The sequence below is a fragment of the Papio anubis genome, chromosome 2, assembly GCF_008728515.1.
Source record: "Papio anubis isolate 15944 chromosome 2, Panubis1.0, whole genome shotgun sequence".
NCBI lineage: Eukaryota > Metazoa > Chordata > Mammalia > Primates > Cercopithecidae > Papio > Papio anubis.
In genome coordinates this window covers 41,173,268-41,190,415 of record NC_044977.1, presented here as the reverse complement: position 1 = coordinate 41,190,415, position 17,148 = coordinate 41,173,268, and the positions used below count along the sequence as shown (strand labels likewise).

At 36.0% G+C, this 17,148-nt stretch overlaps 2 protein-coding genes across 2 annotated transcripts in view; one reads left to right on the top strand and one right to left on the bottom strand.

The window, feature by feature from the left end:
* The window catches only part of STXBP5L (syntaxin binding protein 5 like), a 488,571-nt gene that overhangs the window by 2,686 nt on the left and 468,737 nt on the right, over nt 1–17,148 (bottom strand). The window contains exons 24-27 of the mRNA XM_017955191.3: nt 11,750–12,110; nt 6,005–6,170; nt 3,352–3,463; nt 411–631 (exon numbers count right to left, since the gene is read on the bottom strand). Coding sequence (XP_017810680.1) covers nt 411–631; nt 3,352–3,463; nt 6,005–6,170; nt 11,750–12,110 — 860 coding nt within the window. The remainder of the gene's footprint in view (nt 1–410; nt 632–3,351; nt 3,464–6,004; nt 6,171–11,749; nt 12,111–17,148) is intronic.
* The window catches only part of POLQ (DNA polymerase theta), a 168,952-nt gene that overhangs the window by 125,019 nt on the left and 26,785 nt on the right, over nt 1–17,148 (top strand). The gene's annotated exons all lie outside the window — the stretch shown is intronic.

Genomic DNA, 17,148 nt, shown 5'->3' with positions numbered 1-17,148 from the left:
CTTATAATCAAACTGAATGGCTTCTTTTATTTTGTGAAATAAAGTGCATATGAGAAAGATTTTAAAAATAAGCTGTAAAGACTCAGCTGATAGAAAATGATTTTTCATGACTGAGACAAAATGGAGGATGTGGATCCCAGATGTATGAGAACCAATGGATAATTTTCTTTATCCCCTAAGGTAAATAAGTATCGATACCTTAAAGTATTTAAAAACAAACAAACAAACAAAGAAAAAACCTTTTATCTCCCAAGCATTGGGGGAATTATAATACTTAGAAGAGATCCAGGCTACCATGATTCTCATACAGGATTACTTATGTGGATCTCTGTTTAAGCGTTCTTGTTCAGAGCCTAAATGCTTAAAGTTACTCCTGTATGAAGATGTCTGTATTTACTTAGGCAGTTTACCTCATGTGCATGTTTGGAAAATGCTTCTGCACTGGTCATCATGCCTGCAGTTTTCTCTTCCAGCTCTCCTAGCCTCTGTCCTCTTTCATCAAGTGCGATTCGTGCACGGGTCAGCTCTCCCATCACCCCTCCAGCAGCACCTTTCATCCCTTCTATACTACCTGGTCCAGGAATGTGTTGCGCAAGGCTGCGGGATGCTTTTCCTGCTGAAGCTTCCCCAACTGAGAATATAAGCAATAGCAATTTAAAACATTTTGTCAGTAATTCAAACAGTCAAGCTTGTCACCAAGACAAAGAACTAACATTACATTCTACTGTCATAATTCTCATTAAAAGAGCATCATATATGTGTTTGGAGATGTTAGCACTTAAGAAAAATGCTAAGAAAGAGACAGTGAGATACATTGTTATCATAGGCCTTTTGTATGTGTGTGTGTTCCATACAATATGGCATAATTGCATTTCTTGATGCTGAATTGGAATATTCACATATGTGACTTCATATTTAAGCCATATTAATGTCTCTTCCAAGCTTAGACCTGATCGTTTGCTTAAATTTCTGCCTAAGTTTTTATTTCAGACTTCTCTGTTCACCTTCATATATAAGCCTTTCTAGGCCTCAGGTTCTCTTCCTCTCTCTTTCTATCTCTCTCTCCGTAAACACTGAAAAATGGGGTATATGAATATATGAATGATGGTTACATATGTTAAAAATTTGATTTATAAAACAAACATAACATTTACCCATATAAGTTACATATGTTAAAAATTTGTGGCTGGGCACAGTGGCTCACGCCTGTAATCCCAACACTTTGGGAGGCTGAAGCAGGCAGATCACTTGAGGTCAGGAATTCCAGACCATCCTGGCCAACACGGTGAAACCCTGTCTCTACTAAAAATACAAAATTAGCTGGGAGTGGTAACATGTGCCTGTAGTCCCAGCTACTTAGGAGACTGAGGCACGAGAATCTCTTGAACCAGGGAGGTGGAGGTTGTGAGCCGAGACCATGCCACTGCACTCCAGCCTGGGTGACAGAGTGAGACTTTGTCTCAAAAAAAAAAAAAAAAAAAAATGTGATTTCTAAAAGACTAAAAGAATTTCTCAGTCACCTACAAAGCTCAGTTTTATTCAATTTCAATGAAGTGAAAAAAATTTCTATCGACAGGGTCTTGATATGTTGCCCAGGCCTGACTCGAATTCGTGGCATCAAGAAATCCTCCCACCTCAGCCTCCCAAGTAGCTGGGACTACAAGTGCATACCACCACAGCAGCGCTCAATAAAGAAAAATATTTTTTAATTGAAAAACAGCTATCAAAAATTAGCCAAGCATAGAAGTACGTGCCTGTAGTCCTAGCTACCCAGGCGGTTGAGGCAGGAGGATCACTTGAGCCCAGGAGTTTGAGGCTGCAGTGAGTTATGATTGTGCCACTTTACTCTAAAGCCTGGGCAACCAAGTGAGATTCTGTCTTTTAAATTTTTTTTTTTTTTTTAAGAAAAAACAGCTATTTTGGCAGAAATTTAGTTAGAATTCCCAAGGATGTAATACTGGAATGGATTCTAGATTTTTTTTTTAATAAGAGTTGATGGAATCTAATTTTTTAAAAATAAGAGCCTTATTGAGATATAATTCACATAACATTTATCCATTTAAAGTGTACAATTCACTTGTTTTTAGTGTATTCACAAAGTTGTAGGACTATCACCACTATCTGATTGCAGAACACATACGTTACTCCAAAAAGAAACCCTATGCTCATTGGCAGCCACTCCCTGTTCCTTCCTTGCCTCAGCCCCTGGCAATCATTAATCTACTTTCAGTCTCTCTGAATTCTAGACCTTTTATATAAATGGAATCATACAATATGTGACCTTTTTTTGTCTGGCTTCTTTCACTTAGCAAGATGTTTTCAAGGTTATCCATGTTGTACCATGTATCAGTACTTCATTCCTTTTCATGGCCAAATAATATTCTATTGTATGAAGGAACCTAGATGTTTTTGCATAGTTAAAAGTTCCAGAGAAAGAGAATTTTGATCTATACTACCAAATGATGGTAGGATATTCTGGAAAATATATTCATACCTTCTCTCTGAAAATTTTCCCTAGTATCTTCCTATTATTTAAAAATCTACCAGTGAGGCTGGGCGCTGTGGCTCATGCCTGTAATCCCAGCACTTTGGAAGGGTGAGGTGGGCAGATCACCTGAGGTCAGGAGTTCGAGACCAACCTAGCCAACATAGCGAAACCTCGTCTCTATTAAAACCGCAAAAATTAGCCCAGCATGGTGGGCTCCTGTAATCCCAGCTACTTGGGAGGCTGAGGCAGGAGAATCGCTTGAAGCCGGGAGGCAGAGGTTTCAGTGAGCCGAGATCAGGCCACTGCACTCCAGCCTGGGTGACAGAGCAAGACTCTGTCTCAAATAAATAAATAAATAAATAATCTACCAGTGAGACTTTGATAAACAGTAATACTTTTCGATTTTGTTTATCAAAGTCTCACTGGTAGATTTTTTAAGTAATTTATTCTGTAGGATTGATAAATCTTACATTCTGAATAAGGAATCTGTTTTCCAGCAGTGGTTAAAGTCAGGCAGATTCAAAAATCTTTTTTCTAGACTTTTTTGAATACCTTCACATTGCCATGCAGGTATGATCTACTTGTAAATGAGATATTTATTAACTTGCTCATTATTTGTATGAATTATATATATCATTTTTGTTACACAGTTTCCTAATATGAAGTGACCACTTTTTTTCATGTTTGGTAAACGCAAATTTTTCTGGTACAGAAGGAAACAAATATTCAAACTTTAAGAAGCAAAAAATATGTAGTCTAGAATTTGAGATCACATATTACATTAAGTTATACACGCACATACACATACACAGAAACATGTCTTCTATTTTGCAATACATTTTTACAATCAGGAATTTACTCACAGAGCTCTTCTCTGTCAAATGTTTGTCCACTTCCACCAAACAGTCCCTTAAGAAAGCCTCTGTTTTGAGCTTCTGGTGTCTCTATGGGAGTAAACAAATCTCCTAGCATGTCCTGTATCAAATTCAAAGAAAAAAGCATTAAAAAATCAATTAATATACAAAAAGGTAACACTGTGGTATATTAGGAGACATCATGAAAAAAAACAGTGTGCTTTTCATGTATTTTCATGGTGATTTTTGCTGTGCTCACAGTTCTCCCTCTGGCATTTCTTTTATTCCTCCCCTTCTATAGTAACAAACATTCTAAAATTTTCCTTTATCTGTCCTCTTCTCTTCTTCCCTCCACCAAAGTATGGGAAGCTAGTATATCTACCCTAGGATTAATTTCCACCTGTACTCAATAATTACCAGTAGACTTCTGATCCTTTTTCAGTCACTATAGCCTCTTTTTTATCCTGGTACCCTTCCCTGAACCAAGCATAGACTGCCCTATGAAATAGGAAAGCTTTGGTGGTATGTGGAAGGTTGGATCTATTTTTGTAGGAGTACAAAATTATAAAATGATTAAAGAGAATTTAAATGAGTCAAAATAGGCAGCTACTGTATAGGGTGAAGTACAATTGTTTTCAATATTTGGTGAGCTTTACAATGACTAGAGAAATGCTTGTTAGAAATGCAGATATCTAGGCTGCATTCCACATATATGAAATCAGAATCTACATAGATGTACTCTCATTATCTATATTTTTACCAGACTTGCAAGGTTCTTAACCAAAGTTTAAGAACCATCAGTGTGGAGAAAGGAACTTAGACTGAGTCAGGAGATCTGTGACCTAATATTGGTTTCCTACAAACTTCCAGTATGATTTTAACTTCATCATCTCCCCTTACCTCTACTGAGACTTGTGCTCCTCCTCCTGAAGCCCTTCTCTTTGGAAATGGCACCATCATCTATTTGGTTCCCCAAGCCAGAAACCGAGAAATGACTAATTCCTTCCTTTCCTTCACTCCTATATCTAATAACCCTAAATCCAGCTGATTACACTTTATAGCTATTGAATCTGCTAACTTTTCTCCATCCTCATGCTTCCTGAAAACCAACTGCCATACTAACCAGAATATTTATTTTAATAAACAAATCTGCTAAAACTTTTTAATGACTTACCACTGCCCTTGGGTTAAATGCTATAATAGATTCCTTAGGGAGCTTACAAGGGGCTGCAAGATCTACTCGACTAATTCTCCAGCACAACACCTCCACTCTTTTCACTTCCCAATTCTGCACTTTCTTGGCAGTTTCCTTAGCCCTGAGGCTTTTGCATGCCACGACTTCTGTCTAAAGTATCTTACCTTTTTCATCCCCAACCATTCAGTCACCTGGATAACTCCTATTTACCATTTGGAAGTCAGTTGTGCCCATAATCCTTCTCTAACTTCTTTTGATTAAGGGACACACAAAATAAATATATATCCAGTGAGTTAGAATTGGGCATTTGTCTCTGATTGTAGCAGTATGCATAGACTAGAAACAGGATAGCTGTAAAGGTTTATCTAACCTTGAGTAAGGATAGTCACAAAATTTTTAAAAAGCACATTAGAGAGTCAACTGGTTAAACTGCCTCCCTTCTGCTCCATCAACCCAGGTGTCCTCCTTCTATGTCTCCCCAGTACTGGCACAGCCATATATAGCAGTTTCCACAGAGTAGTGTGATTGTCTGTTTACTTCTGTCTCTCCACACTGACAGGCAGGGACTTGTGTCTTATTTATTAGCATGTTCCTAGAGTCTAGCCAAGTATTAGGCATATAGTAAAAACTCAATAAATATCTGTAGAATGACAATGGTGATGATACTAATATTTATTATTATTTATTTTAAAAAAACCTACTATATTCCAGGCACGGAGCTCAGTCCTTTACATGAAATCTTACTAAATTCTGACAACAATGCTCCAAAGTAGAGTGTACAGATAAGTTAAGTAAAATGCCCAAAGTCACACAAATGGAGGAGCCAAAATACAACTTGAGTAGTTCAGAGCTTATGCTCTTAACCCCTATATTATAATAAATATGTTTTAGTTTTCTTATTTGTAAAATGAGGGGGTTTAACTACTAGTTAAATGTCCAAGATGCTTTTAAAAAATGTTGTGACCATTCTTATGCAAGGTTAGACATTTATATCTATTCTGTTTCTAGGCTATGCTTACTGCTACAATCAAAGGCAAATGCTCAATTCTAACCCACAGGACATATGTTTGTTTTGTGTGTCCCTTAATCACAAGGTTTCTTCAAGAGTTCTTGAACTCCCTGAATGATATGGAAAGTTTTTGTATGTACATACATATTTTCCACCCTGAGGGGAGAGTTTATAATCTTTCATAAGATTCTCCATGGACAAAAACAATAAAATAAATAAATAAAAAGATTAGCTATTAATGTGAATGATCTTTGCATTGTCTCCCTCTTATCATTTCTGTGCAATACCTAGAACTATACTAGAAGTTGGTAGGCTCAAAATGAAGAATATATGTTCAAAACATGTTATTGGAAAGGCATGTTTATTGTCTGACCTAATAATATTTTAGTTTTTAGACATCTTTCTCATTCTCTCAACCATGTCCAATGTCTTTTTCATAAATGTACCTCCTGACCTACCTGTAGATTATCACACATTTCTTGGCTGTATGTTAACCGCTGAATTTCTGTAGGAGAGACGAGGTATAATGCCTGTCCTTCATTGGTAAAACAAAATGTTCGTGCTATCCTCATGTCTGTCAGTGGCAAATAATTAACATCCAACATTGGGCGAAGACTAGGTAGGCTGAATGGAAAAAAGTAAATCCATATATCATATGCAGGTTATTAGAAGCAGATCTTCACATAAAAACAGCAATTTTTATTCTATTATTTTATGGTTGTTTCTTTTTTTAATTATAATTTTTATATTTGTCTTGCTCTATCACCCAAGCTGGAGTGCAGTGGAGTTAGCTCACTGCAATCTCGCCTTCCAGGTTCAAGTGATTCTCACACCTCAGCCTCCTGAGTAACTGGAACTACAGGCGTGTGCCACCACACCTGGCTAATTTTTGTATTTTTAGTAAAGACACGGCTTTGCCATGTTGGCCAGGCTGGTCTCAAACTCCTGACTTCAAGTGATCCACCTGCCTTGGCCTCCTAAAGCGCTGGGATTATAGGCATGACCCACCATACCAGGCCTGGTTGTTTCTTCTTATCTTCAAGGCTCAGTGGTAATAAACTCGACTTTCTTTTTTTCTTTTCCTTTCCTTTTTTTGGAGGGAGAAGCAACTTTATTTTCATCAGAAATAGTAATGTTTATAAATTTGTTTATAGTAGTTTGTAAACTATTATCAGAAATACTAATGTCAATAAACCACTTACTTTAAGAGATAATCGGGAACTATGATGAGGGTGATAATAAAAGGAGATATCTTACAAAAATTAACCTGGATGTTATGCTTGCTCTAAGATTAAGTCACTTAGGGAAACAGATTCAGTATTATCCAATGGCTTAACCTTCCTTCCTTCCTTTTGTTCCCATTTTGGTGGTGGCTGGATTACAAAGAGTAGTGTCTTCTGCCCTGAATGTAGCAGTAGTATGGTGGGTGCTTAGAGGTCAATTACTGGTTTAGAAGAGATTCAGGCTCTTAACTTTTACATGTGCTTCCCAGGAGGGGGAACACATTCTTTCTCAGCTCTGTGTGAGGACCATGTTAGCCCAGAAAGTGTTCTCAGAACACTGGGTGCCCATTCTCAGGTTAGGAACAGAAAGACCCTGGTTTCCTGGCAGAAATTATGGATCCTACAGCTTTCTCTCCATCAAACTTTAAGTCACAGTAAGACAGGACTCTGGAGTCACAGGCACAGCCAGAAGGAGAGTTCAGCATCCTTATGCTGACTCCTGTTCCTGGACATGGGTCTTAAGATCCAATAATCTAGACTTTCACATAAAATCATATACATGAAAAAAAAAATTCACAGGCACAGTTTCACATAGATGCTTAGCAAATGTTCTTGATGGATTAAATGCAGTGGCCAGCAATTTCCGGGGCACTTTTTGTAGCACTTCACATGTTCCTACAATGACTTACAGCATTTGGTTATGTCAGAAACACCACAGCTAGAAAGTGTCTGACTGCATACTCGGTCGATTGTCTTTCTTTAAGGCAAAACTGACAGTGATGTGGTGTGGGTCCAGTTCACTGTGCCTGGAAATGAAGTGGCTTTGCTCCCCATTCCTTTACTCTATACACAGGAAATGAAAATTACTCATAACTTAGGGCAACTGCACTGGAGGCATGACTAATAAGTAAATATGGCCAAGACTGTAAGGGAATGAGAATAAGTTATAAATAATAGATCAGAATTTGCACATCCAAATGAATACCACACATCTGAATTGTCTTACCCCATGGGTATATGCTTATCCTAATGTAGCTGATAATTTTGCTAAAATATTCATAGTGTCCTTTTGGATACTGTTTTTCGAGCCAGTTTTACAAACCACTGACGAAAACCAGTCTCACTGCCTTTTAATCTGAACTTTAATGCCAAAAGGAAAAAGATAAACTTGTAATTAAATAAATTTTGAAACCGTTGTACTGATTCTAAGTGTGCACAATGATTTTAAATTATCCCAGATCGTAAAACCAGCACCTTAAAAAAAATACTGATTTCCTTTATCAAAGTGGTTTGTAACTCTACTTTGAGACCTGGAAATTTACTATGTAAAATGGGACCTGAAATCTGTGCTACTGGAATAAGCACTGTGCTTTCCAATATGGTAGCCAGTAACCACATGTAGCTATTGAGCAGTTGATACATGGCTTGTCTGAATTGAGATGTGCTGTAAATGTAAATGATACACTGGATTCAAAAGCTTCATTGATGAACAAATTACCTAATATCTTAAGAATATATTAAAAGATGATCTGTTATAGCACTTCTGGTAACTAAGCTCCTTAAGATATAAGTCCAAACCAATCCCAGTTAAACAGATTTCCATGATAGATTCAGTCAAATTAAAGGGTGGAGTTGAGGAAGAGGTTCCAACCGACTTTTCTGATGTGCTACATTGTCTATATTGTATAATAATAAGTAAGCCAAGAAAAGAAAATTAAAGAGGTGTAGTCACTTCAGGTAGGAAAAGAGAGCAGTTGCTAACTTCTAGGAAACAATTGCTCTTATAACAGAAGAAAAAAGACTTTCTTCTATGCAGGATACTTTAATAAAGAAACAGCGTCAGGTAACAAGGTAGGTCTCACAAAAAGTGTCTCTTACAGCCAAGTTTGAGAATTCATACAAAAATAAGCTTCTTCTATTTCTCCTCTCTACTCTCAAACTTGCTTTTCTGGGTCTGGGTACTTAGGATCTAGGTAACCATTGGCTAGCTACCTGATATCTGTCAGAAAACTAGGACTTGAGAAGACTGGGCTCAGGAGAGTTACCTTCTGCTAGGGTCTGAAAAGATCCTAGGAATATACTCAGTATGGGAAAATGAATGAGTCCAGCTGCATGCTAATTTGTAGGATTCATTTCTTTAAACTATACAGCAGAGTACACACCATTGTTTCCTAGCTACACTTTATGTATATGTATTATTAAAATCATATCAAAATTATTTCCTTTTCAGTGAGTTTTGAGGATCCTCAGGAACACATGAAGAATTTCTACTATGACACAATATCAAAGTAATCATTATCATGTCAAGCAAAGTATCATTATCATGTCAAGCAGAGGAAGACAGATACCATTTATCAATGACTCAGTGTATGTGTGTGAGAGATACACCCACTTACACACATACACAAATAGACCTTTTTTCCCCCCCAAAATCTGAGGCATGTCTGTGAGTTAAATCATTTTCAAACAAGATTGAAATGACCTTATCAGAAATTTCTAAAAACAGTTTGAGAAAGGGGGAACTAGATTGAAAAGAATCAGAAATATATGAGAGAATGAACAGATCATAAAATGATTATTTCTATTCAAAATTTTCTCCTTCACTACTTTCCCTTGGCTTACAAATCTGCTCATATTTTCCGTATTAAAAAAAAAAAAACTCTCAAAAGCTAGTTTCATTCTTAAATGACTTTCCTGACTCATCTCTCTTTTAACCACAAAATTTCCTGAAAGAATAATCAATACCAGGGAAAAAGGGCCCATAAATATTTATGATAGTAAATATTTTAGGCCCTCTAGGCCATATAGTCTCTGTTGCAACTACTCAACTCTGCCCTGTAGTGCAAAAGCAGCCATAGTCAATATACAGAAACATGGGTGTGGCTGTGTTCCAAAACCTTTATTTATGGGCACTGACATTTAAAATTCGTATAATTTTCACATATCATGAAATATTCTTCTTCTCTTTGAGTTTTTTCAACCATTAAGTATGTAAAAACCATTCTTAATGCTTGCAGGCTGTACAAAATCAGATAGGGGAATGGAGGTAGATTTTGTTTTGGATATTAATTTGCCAAACTCTGATCTACACCACTGCCTCTATTCTTGTCTCCTTGAAAATTAGCTTTTGTTTCCACCATGCTGCTAATATTTGCTTTCTCAAAGATCATTAATATCCCACCAGTTGTGAGATCTACTGTTTTTTTCTTGTACCCAAATTCTTTGACCTCTCTGCTATATTTTACTACCTCTTGACCACCTCTTTTGTTTTAATATTCTTCTCTTTTTATTTAATGAAGTTATACAATTCTGGTCCTGTCCTATCTTTCTAATGACTTCTTCTCAATCTCCTTTGCTGCATCTTCTTCTTTCTTTCACTACGTAAACGTAGAATACCCCCAAGTTTCTATCCTCAGCTCAATCAATTTCTTGTTTCTTTTTATGCTATCTTTTTTTATTATCTCATTTGCTGACATAACTTTTACTGATGCATTTATATATATGACTTCCAAAGCTGGATCTTCCACATATATTTTTCTAAGAGTGCAAATCTTAAATTTATTGCCAAATCTCTGCTGCTTATAACACCTCACATTTCAAATATTTATTCTCAATTTATTATTAAATTTCTCTTTATCAGCTTTTTCAAATCCTTCTGACTTTCCTATATGCGAATAACATAACCGTTATCTAAGTTCAAAAAATGTTTTAACCTTTAAACTCTCTTCTAACCTCGAGATTTAATAACCTCCATTACTGTTCACAACAAATCAGCTTTGCATTCAATAAGTTTCCCTTACACCTGTTTCCTCCTTGCCTTCAATATAGAGACCACTTCAGTTCAAAAGCCTATCTCAACTTCTCCCTGTGTATGTCCTAACACAAGGCTAGAGAAGGTTAATTACCTGCTTAAAACCCCATTTCCTATTAATTGATTAATCTCAAACTCAACATTCAAAGTCCTCAACAATTTGCTTCAAACTATCTCTACATGTTACTGTCCTCCCAACAACTCTTTTTTTATAATACATGTTCAACTATGCTGTGACTTTGAACTCTGGGAACTTAGTTTGTAGCTAGAAAATTCAATCCCATATTTCCTCTGTTGGAATTTACATTTTCTTTTTGTTATAATGTCTGTGTATCTATCTTATCTCCCCAGTTAGACAGTGAGTTTCTTAAGGGTTAGGACCATGTTTTACTAATTTTTATATCCTTCACAAGCCTAGCACAATGCTTGTCTCAATGATTTTTGGAAATAAGTGAGATATTAAAAAGAATGACAATGACTTCTATATAGTATATGTTTATGAGTTCATTTTATGATAATTATTTTTGTGTCTCATAAATTTTCATTTCATTACAGTAGAATGAAATCTCTTGGCCAATATTTTATTATAAAAGTGTCTGATAACTTTTAGTTATCAGACTGGCCTCACTTTTCCTAGACTTGCAACCTCAGGCAAATTGTGTAACTTTAATTTATTAACACATGTAAAATGGAGGATGCAAATAATACTTTATTTTCCTATGTCCTAGAGAAGTTCTAAGGATCAAATGAAATTCTGTATGTAAATTTCTTGGGTGAAGTATGAAACACAGGAAAAGTAAAAGTTAACTTCTTTTCCACTTAGCTTATTCATCTTTTATTTCCAGTGCTTAGCATAGCATCTGGGAGATATGCTCAATAAACATTTGTTGAATGATTGAAAAATCATTCTTTTCTTAGATTCCTTGATAGCAATTAAAAATATATTTCACTCACAATGCCAAGCATTTTTAGCAAAAAAGAAAAACCAAAACAAAACAGAAAAACCCCAAACTCTCAACAAATTGTTGAACAATAAAACATCCAGAAACATAATGAAACAATGATCTCAGGTTGCTTCTTGATAACATCTTGCACATAACACATATATTTTTTAGAATTGTACCTTGCTGGTGTTGTGATTACCAGATAATTTATAAGAAGGCAAGTACCTCATTATCATGATATGTCCATTAGCACAAAAGCATGCCAAGCAGGCACTGTTACACATGACCACCACATTTGCTTGCAGTATAAAAGATGTCTCCGTGATGTTATGAACATAAAGGCAAGTCTGAGAAGGCAGTGAGAAGACTTTGGCTTGTTTTTCTGAGCAGATTATTGTATACTGATGATCTCCTATTTCTTGGGATGCAGAAGATGAGTTCATTACCACTTTCCTTCTCCAAGATTTTTCATTTTCATCTATGTTGTTTGGATCCCTCCAAACTTCATATGGCGGTTGCATTAATCCACCCGTTCGGTCCATACAGGAGAATGTTAGCACAGCTCCTTTCAATGAGAGGAATGTACCTATAAAAATAATTGGACATCACTGACATGTCAAATTCATTCTAAAGCGTCTATGGGGAATTAAAGTTTTACAGTGTGATAATTTATACCTATAGAGTCATAATATTCCCTAATGTATATGAATTTGTAGATTTATTTATTTATTTATTTATTATTATTATTATACTTTAAGTTCTAGGGTACATGTGCATAACGTGCAGGTTTGTTACATATGTATACTTGTGCCATGTTGGTGTGCTGCACCCATCAACTCGTCAGCACCCATCAACTCGTCATTTACATCAGGTATAACTCCCAATGCAATCCCTCCCCCTTCCCCCCTCCCCATGATAGGCCCCGGTGTGTGATGTTCCCCTTCCCGAGTCCAAGTGATCTCATTGTTCAGTTCCCCTATGAGTGAGAACATGCGGTGTTTGATTTTCTGTTCTTGTGATAGTTTGCTAAGAATGATGGTTTCCAGCTGCATCCATGTCCCTACAAAGGACACAAACTCATCCTTTTTTATGGCTGCATAGTATTCCATGGTGTATATGTGCCACATTTTCTTAATCCAGTCTGTCACTGATGGACATTTGGGTTGATTCCAAGTCTTTGCTATTGTGAATAGTGCCGCAATAAACATACGTGTGCATGTGTCTTTATAGCAGCATGATTTATAATCCTTTGGGTATATACCCAGTAATGGGATGGCTGGGTCATATGGTACATCTAGTTCTAGATCTTTGAGGAATCACCATACTGTTTTCCATAATGGTTGAACTAGTTTACAATCCCACCAACAGTGTAAAAGTGATCCTATTTCTCCACATCCTGTCCAGCACCTGTTGTTCAGGAATTTGTAGATTTGTGAGTTCATCTGTTATAATAAGTTGGATTCATAGAATGTTAGGTCTAAAAGGAGTTTAAGACATCAACTGGCCAACTCTCTCATTATATTAAAAAAGAAGAAAAAACAGACCCAGAAAGATTATGAAAGCTGGGCCAGGTCACATAGCAAGTTAGGTCAGAGCCTAGTTTAGAACTCAGATTTTTCTGATTCCTACCCCAGGATTCTTTCATTATACTATATAGTCCCCCTTAAAGTCTTTTTATAAAAAAGAAAATTTTAAAAATGTACATATTTTATTTATTGAAATAACTTCAACTGAAAAAATAATCACACCGTCTTATACCGCTTTCTTATTTCATAAACCAATTTGCTAGAAAATGCTTGATTTGTCTTCAAAATCAAACACTTAAGAAGAAATTTCAATATCTAGAATTCATGATGGCAATTTTAATTGTATGAAAAATACAAAACAATTACTTTCAGCTCTTAGGCAGGCTTTTGCATCTTTACACAGAAAGGGATTTTACTCACCTGGATTCTCTAAGATTGACAATGTATGCCAGATTATTGCCTATAGGTGATTTTCATCAGTCTTGGAGGACAACATACTATAAGCTTAGGAGGTTGTTTGGGCTCTAGTGATCTTTGGATATTTCCAGAGTCTTCCCTATGCAGTACCCTATTAGCCCTTTCTTTCCTTTGTCCTTTTACATCATGCAGAGAGAGTAAGTATGTCAGCTTAGACTGATATGCCTCAAGGGTGTACATGTGACAGAGACTTGAAAAGGGAAGGGTGACAGATAAAAATACATTCATTTAGAAAGCACTTACAAAGTCCTTAAAATTTATAAAATTGAAAAGAGTATATTGGGATGATCTTAGTTGTGTTTTTAAATCCACTTTAAGAAATCTATAAATGTACATACGGGCAACTGCAGAGGCTAGGGGAGTAGAGGTTTAGGTGCTGCAGTTTAAGGGTTAAGGGATAAAAGAACATCTCTCCCAGTCTCCCATGAAGGAAAAATGCCAAAAGCTATGAAGAATTATTTAATTAAAATTACCTAGGATTGATCCTGCTATTCAGTAAAACCACATTTTCATAACTACCTGCCATAGAAAGACTTTTCTAAGTATATCTTTGCATCCTTGATTTAGAGATGGCTGACAGTAGGTTAAAAAGACAAGAAATCCACATTTCGAAAGCCATTTTACTTATACTCTTTGCATACAATCTGTCAGCATCAAAATGAATTTCTCAATAAGCTGCCCTTGCCAAAACAGCTGCTTTGTTTCTTAATTTTTAGTCATAAATGCTTTGATTATATTCTGTTCATTAGGTTTATACAGGGTTAAGTTTTCCAAACAATGTATTATTAATCTTTCAGGATTCTTCCTTTAATCTTTTATAACTGGAAAAAACTCAAGTAAATCTAAATTGTAAGCAGCTACTACTTCAGAAATACATTTACAATGTATGCTTAAACTTACAGGCTTCAATAATAAGATCTTAATTAAATCTACCATAAGTAACTGACCACACAATTAATTAATTAGGACTTTCCTCTTAAAGAAGATCTCACTGGCTAGGAGTGTACTTTACTCCAGCTTTCCCAAATAACTAGCCTTGCCCACTACAACCTTCATTCAATCAATACATATAGTATCAAGGACATATAGTATAAAGCACACATTCTATGTGCTGTAGGCTCTATTTTAGTTAAAGGCAATATAGTAGTGAATAAAACAGACAAAAGTCTCTGCCTTCATAAAACTTACTTTCTGTGGTAGAGATAGATAGTATGTCTGATAAATAAGTAATCATATGGGATATTACATAGTAATAAGTACTAAGGAAAAAAAGCAGAAAAGAATATAGGAATTCTTGAAAAAAGGTAGATAAATTTTAAATAGTGTTATAGACTGAATGTTTGCATCCTCTGCCAACCTCTTACAAGAAAAATCATATGTTAAAGCCCCACCCCCCACTATGGATCTATTTGAAGATGCAGCCTTTAAGGAAATAAGATTAAATGAGATCATAAGGGTATGGCTCTAATCTGATAGAATTAGTGTCCTTTTAAAAAGAGATACCAGAGTACATGCTCTCTCTCTCTCTCCCCCTCCCTATGTGTACACAAAGGAAAGGCCATGTGAGCACACAGCAAGAAGACAGCCATCTGCAACCCAAAGGAAGAGACCTCACTAGACATCTACCCTGCTGGCACCTTGAACTTAGAGTTTCAGTCTCCAGAACTGTGAGAAAATAAATTGCTGTTGTTTAAGCCACTGAGTCTGTGGTATTTCATTATGGCAACCTGAACAAACTAATAAAGAAGGGAAGGCTTCTTTTCATCATCCTGTGGGAATTAGGGTTCAGGAAACCAGCACAAAATACTGATATTCTATGACTGTTATGAATAATAAATTATCCTTTGTCTCTGAGCCAGGAGTTTCATGTCTTCTATCAGCATCGAAACTGGCAACCTAACTTTATTAGCTTACAAGTAGAATAAAATCTCAGATTCTTTATAGATCTTGACTTTCTAGAATGCCAAGAAGATTCATAGGAGGTAACATCAGAGAGATAAAGTAGAGCCAGATCATGTTGGTTCTTTTAGGACATGGTAAAGACCTAGACTTTTACTTAGCATGAGATGGAAGGATTTTAAGAATGGAAGTGATGTAATCTAACTTTCATGTAACAGAATCACCCTACCTCCTGGACATATCCTAAAGGGAACCAAGGCTGGAAGCAGGGAGAGTAGTGAAGAGGTTGGTGTAATAGTCTGGGTAAAAAATGGATAGAGGCTTGGTTGAACTGTGTGGTAATAGTAGAGATGGTGAGCAATGTGAGAATCTGAGTATATTGTAAAGGTTGTGCCAGCAGGATTTGTTAACAAATTGGATTTAGGGTATGAAAGAAATATGGGGGTCAAGGATGATTCTAATGTTTTTGACTTGAGAAACTGGAAGAATGGAATTGTCATTAATAGATGTAGAAAAGTGTGGGAGGAATGAGAGGAATACCAAGAGCTCAGGTTTGAACATGTTAAGTTTGAGATACTTACTAAACATCCAAATGGATATCAAATAACTGCATATATGTTAGGAATTTGGGGAGAGGTCCAGACTATAAATATAAATGTATGATCCATCAGATTATAAATGACATTTAAGGGCATGAAGCTGGCTGAATTCATCTAGTGCTTCAATATAAAGAGAAAAGTTTCAAAGAATCAGTCTTGGGGCATTGTGGTTTAAGTCCACTGAAATGGAGGAAGAACAAGCCAAGGAGATTGAGAAGGAAGAGCCAAAAAGTAGGAAGAAAATCAGGTGAAAATAGCACTCTAGAATTTGAAGTGTTTTAAGGTAGGAATGGTAGCCTGTGTAATACGTTGCTGATATGTCAAATAAGATGTTGCCTGAGAAATGACCAAGAATTCCTATCTCCTTTTCTGCTCTATTTTTTTCCTTAGTACTTATTAGTATCTACTATTCCATATAATTACTTATTTATCATACATATTATCTATCTCTACCATAGAAAGTAAGTTTTATGAAGGCAGAGACTTTTGTCTGTTTTATTCACTACTATATTGCCCATGACTAAAACCGCCTAGAATCTATTGTTTCTCTTTTTTAATGGAAGATATAACAATATATTTATATAACAATTCAGTAGAAAGAAAAACATTTGTTATAAAGGAAACAAAGGAAAAGTTGCTGGATTGACTTTCTTAAGTAAGTGAAAGCAGGTAGAGTCTAGCATATAAGTGGAGTCTAGTGTATAAGCAGAGTCTAGAGTATAAGTGGAGTATAGTGAATAACTACCACCCAGTTCAAGCAAGCCTCTATCCATTTTTCATCCAGACTATTATATTAACCTCTTCACTGCTCTCCCTGCTTCCAACCTTGATTCCCTTTAGGATATGCCAGGAGATAGAATGATTCTGTTAAATGAATCACCTAGTTAGAAGCTTAGTTTAGTAATTGTAACAGGAGAGAATATGCAGGCCATGGAGATACAAGCAGATAGGTTGGTAGATGTGATGATAGCTGTTGAAGTTTTTATCTGATTGTTTCAATTTTCTCAATAAAAGAGGACACTTGGTGATTGCTGAGATTGAAGATAGAAAAGTAAGTTTTGGAGGTTTGAAGAGACTAGAGAAAATACGTAATTGTTAGCCAGGCATGATGACATGCCTGTAG